This window comes from Eurytemora carolleeae, unplaced genomic scaffold, assembly GCF_000591075.1.
Source record: "Eurytemora carolleeae unplaced genomic scaffold, Eaff_2.0 scaffold992, whole genome shotgun sequence".
In the NCBI taxonomy this organism is placed as follows: domain Eukaryota; kingdom Metazoa; phylum Arthropoda; class Copepoda; order Calanoida; family Temoridae; genus Eurytemora; species Eurytemora carolleeae.
Genome location: NW_019396881.1, coordinates 191763 through 196614, shown reverse-complemented (window position 1 = coordinate 196614; position 4852 = coordinate 191763). Strand labels below are relative to the sequence as shown.

At 34.3% G+C, this 4852-nt stretch overlaps 1 protein-coding gene across 1 annotated transcript; it reads left to right on the top strand.

The window, feature by feature from the left end:
• Positions 1–4420, top strand: LOC111709697 (uncharacterized). Its single transcript, XM_023483567.1, has 3 exons — positions 1–852; positions 1180–1637; positions 3627–4420. Exons 1-3 carry the CDS (start codon positions 155–157, stop codon positions 3674–3676), a joined length of 1206 nt encoding a protein of 401 aa, XP_023339335.1. The 5' UTR covers positions 1–154; the 3' UTR covers positions 3677–4420.
• The last annotated feature ends 432 nt before the right edge of the window (positions 4421–4852 follow it).

Genomic DNA, 4852 nt, shown 5'->3' with positions numbered 1-4852 from the left:
CCATTTAATTTTCAATATCTATTACAGAACGAATAAGTCGAATGTGACAGAAGAACCAAAGGAGAGAAGAGTACTACTGGAACCCATATATAATACCAAGAATGCTCTCTACCAAACCTGGAAGGTTTCTGAGGGCCAGGAGTCAGTAAAGGATATGAACGGGAAAATAAACCAACAGAAACTTGTTGATAATCATATTGTGATCAGGTTCGATGAAGAAGAAGGAGAGAAAGTAGAACCAAACCAGAAACCATTGACTCAGATAGTCCCGAAGAACGACGATTCTTCAGAAAATCTGATTCAAAGATTACCCTGTATGTTCTGCAAAGCTCACTTTACGTCATGGAAAAGTGCAAAGAGACATATGACACAGTCTCACAAGAAAACTATCGAGTTTGTCGATAGCAAACGAGATGCTGTATTTAGTAATTCCTTTAAAGGTCCCAAAGGAGTATTGCATGTGGTTGATAAACTAGGACACTCAGCTATTCCCCTGAATCCTGAACCCTCCGTCCTCCCAGATGGAAAGATGGAAAACAGCGTGACTCCCGTGAAATCTGTTAGTGTAGATATAAAGAAACTAAACCTTGTCAAAGAAGATATCTGTAGACTAGTTGGTACTGACCAGGTGTGCCCGATGCTTAAAACTAAGATTGGACCCGGGCTGGACTGGGATCAGATATCTGTCATGAAGCATACTAGGGAGTTGGAAAATATTCCAGAGGAAGTTGACAGAAAAATCATGGAGCACATTAATCGACGGCATCTTCAGTGTAAGATCTGCTATAAGCGGTTTAGAGGAACCTTTCTGGCTAAACAGCACGTGGCAACCACACATCTCAAGCTATATAGGTAGATTTTCAATATCATGTCGTATATTTTGAACAAATAATTTGGTACAGTTGAATACAAGCTTTATTCTATTTTATACGTTAAACACAAAAATCACATATTTCCTAATTCAGCGAACCATACCAAATATACTGGGGTGGGAAAAATTTTAGCTGAGTAAGGGAATACTTAAAAAAACATATCCCTTTAAAATAAAAAGGAAATGATAAAGGGTAACAAAGAAGTGATGGAAGAATAAAGAGGGAAATAAGGGAATTGAGTATTAACATAAAAAAATTGCATAACTTAAAAGTTCATGAAATCATCTTTTAACATTAATATGTTTAGATATAAATGTTCTGTTTGTGATTACGGAGCTTGGTCCAAGGAACACGTTCTCTCTCATGCAAGCAAAAACCACCGAACCAGGAACTCACACGACTTTGCCATTGAACAAAATAAAGAGGTTTATTTCTCAAAATACTTAGAACCGTCTCAAACTGTAGTTCCCGCCATTTCAGGAACCTTGCTCAATCATAATTTCGAGGATTTCAAGATAGACTCTGCCCTGCCAAAAACCTATGAATGTGGGGTTAATCTTGTGAACGTTGGTGTCCACCACGGTGATAAGGTAGACATAGTTCCCGCTAGTCTACTGGCCGGGCTCAAATCTCAAAATAGATGGGATTCATCCGATTCTGAAGTTAGTTTCAACAAGCGAACTGTTGGTAAGCGACTACGTCACTCTAGTGCGGGGTCAGATGGTGAACTTAGAGCTAAAACAAATAAATCTGATGACACTAAAGGTAATGATTTCTTTTGTATGCTTGTAAAAAAACGAAAAAAATCATATTTTAACAATTTCAGGGTATTTGCGCTGAATTTAGTTGTTTAATGGAAAATGGAAATAATTTTATGGTAGTATTTTCAGTGGCGCTACTAGACTTTTGTAAGGAGCGGGTGAAACACAACCTTGAGGGGCTAGGGGTGCGATTGGGGGGTTCAAGGTGGTTAGCAACCTTGTCCAAAAATGTTTAAAAAATAAAGCGCCGTTTTCAGGATTTGATGTAAAAAAGCAGCATTTTTTAATTGTTGAAGAGTTGGCTTGGTGATCAATAATATACCAAATTATGGCAATAAAATAACATACTTTTAACAGCTTTAAAACGAATGAAATAAGAAAATTAATTAAACAATGTGCGCTAAGCGCCAAAAAAATTTTGTTCTTCTATTGTTATTTCATGTATTTCAGTGTCTGTTAGTCCCTGGCTTAGTCATATTCACTATGTATTATGATCACAGATTCCTTTTACAGTCTACAGCAGTTTTTTGTAATACATCCACTATTCATATTTGTCCACTAAGTCACATAATCGTAGGTCTGTGCAGTCCTAAGTAGTAAGTAGTTCCTGGCAGTACTGGACTATATTTCGTCTGTAAAAGTCTTTATGATCGAAATCCCTTTGTCCTTGTTTGCCAGTACGGGGTTTATTCCTGTTTCGCTCTTATAGTTTGCAAAAGTCCTATTAGTCTGATATAATCCTTATTATATTTATCGTTTTTCTTCTTAGGTTGTCATGTGTTGTGTAACCTTAAATGATATATGTATTGTAAATCTCATGAGAAGTTACATATATACAGTTTTTTTGAGAGGATAAATTAAGAATGAGTGACTTCCTTTAAGTCAAAAACAAGAAAATAATTAGTAAGTCATATTTCAGGGTGGTCAAAATGTAGGATTGTACGGATTTTTTTATCTTTACCAAAAAATTGTATGGATTATGCGGAATATATGGATAATGTCTTAAATTGTACTGATTTTCAAGGTTTTACCCGGAAAACGATATTTTTTTGATTTTGACTCATCATTTGCTAATTTTTGCATGAAAGTTCTTCTTAGAATAAATATCGTCAAAATCAAGATAAACTTAATATCTTCACCACCAAGGATGTATAACTATATCCTAGTTCATTCAACCCAAGCCAAGTCTTATCATGAGTTGAGGACTGGACAAACAAATAATAATGATTTAACCTGTTACTTTGCATCTGTTACCAACAGGGGACAGAATTTTCCACGGAGCCAAGAATTGAACCCTCGTGACCCTTATCTGGAGAGCATGGATAACGGTGCTTTCGTCGGCAGAGAAAGCAAACTGAACGTCCATTTTGTGCCCCGAAAGAGGGTCAGTCTTGATGAAGGATCAGAGGAGAGAGGTCGATAAAATCTCCAGTAGCTCCAGGGGGAGAATTATCTTCATCTATAATTCCAGGATTAACTTCGGTTGATCCTCAGTTTGTATTTTAATAATAATGTAAAATAAATGTCTGTGCAAAGTTAGTGCTTTAATCGATTCAACCTGGCTTGTTATATTGAGTTTCTCTTTGTAAAGTTTCCTTTATTGAGTTCTTTATACTTGAGTTTCTCATCAAGTTTATAATATTAGGTTGATTGTTGTTTCAATTGACAAAAAAAATTCATCCTTTCATCTTTTCGAGAATACGTTCGAGAAGTGTTCATTAAGAATATTTTCCAGAAGTACTGTCCCGCAAAAACTTTGCAGTATGGGTATTTGGTACTGAGGGAGAAGAAATTTTCGTTTAAATTTCACAATCAAGGTGTCATCGAAACGCTAAAATTTTCAGTTACTTCCAGGTGTAAATTTTTTCTTTCTATATCTCATGCTTTTTTTGTGTTACAACCACTTCTTTGAGCATAAGTCAAAAATCTTAAAAAGCTAAAAATTTATGTTGTGACCAGATTTAGGAAAAATAAAAAATACTACGTTTTTAAGGTTATGAGTCTCCGACTCCTCTCGCAGTAAAAGAGCTTCCAGTGAAATGAGATGATAACAATCTCTTTATTCAGTTCAAAGTGAATTAGATCAATGATTAATTATTTAGTTTTTTTCATGCAATTTTTGTATTTTTTTCAGAGAAATATTTTTACTTATTACTAATATTTAATACTCAGATTTACTCATAAAATTCTACTTTATTATTAATTTTAAATGCAGATTTTTGTCTTCCTGGTGCTGATAACTTTAGAAGATTACTTTAGTATGCTCTGTATGTTTAATAGAACTGTTAAAGGGACTGTTAGCGTAATTTCAAGTAACTCTCCAGTCTCCATGCAAGGATGGCCGATTTACTACGATACCCTTGAAACCTTAATCTAATCAAACATAGGGTCGTATTTCTGACTCAAAAATTGTTTATTTCTGTGAATTTCTTCATTTTTTCTAATGAGCAAGAAATTCGCAAGTCACTTTCGCGCAGAGACACCGCAAATGAAAATAAACAGTTTAAAGAAACAAAAAACTTGGGTATCTAATTAACATTTTATCAGACAGCGCTTTTAAAGGTACAGTTGTGAATTGGGCATTGCCATCTTTATTAGAAGGGTCGCTTGAAATTACGCTTACAGTCCCTTGTGTCTCTTTAAGTGTAAGAAACTTATTTGAGGGTCATTAAGATTATGTTGTCAAAATAAAGTTGATGTTCGCCCAACTGAACTTCAGTTTGAGGTCGGAACTACTGTATTGTTAATGCACTCAGAAACCACTAATTGCTATCTTCTGTAGTCTGACCATTGGTTATTTAATTTCAATAACTCTCATCTAAATTGTTTTCTTCCAAAAAGTACGAACCCCATTTATATTTTATGATAATTTATTAAGTTTTCTAAACCATTATTGAAAAAAATATTTTGTGCATAAAAAGCATGTTTAATTCAACTTCAGATATTATTTACATAAACAGTTTTATATATGGGGCAAAGAACGACAAATAGTCATTGTTACCTCTTGGTTCAGATATAGACAAATATATAATTTTTCTTATTATGCGAACATTGACACAGATGTAAATGATATAAAACGATCTTCTGAAAATATAATTGTATGATGGAGACCCCTTGTCCCCCCTAGTGTATAGTTTTATTTGTTTTTTACCAATCCTAAAATTGTATCTCAACATTTTTATGTTACGAACAGAAAATTATTTAGTTTGTTTCGTTTCA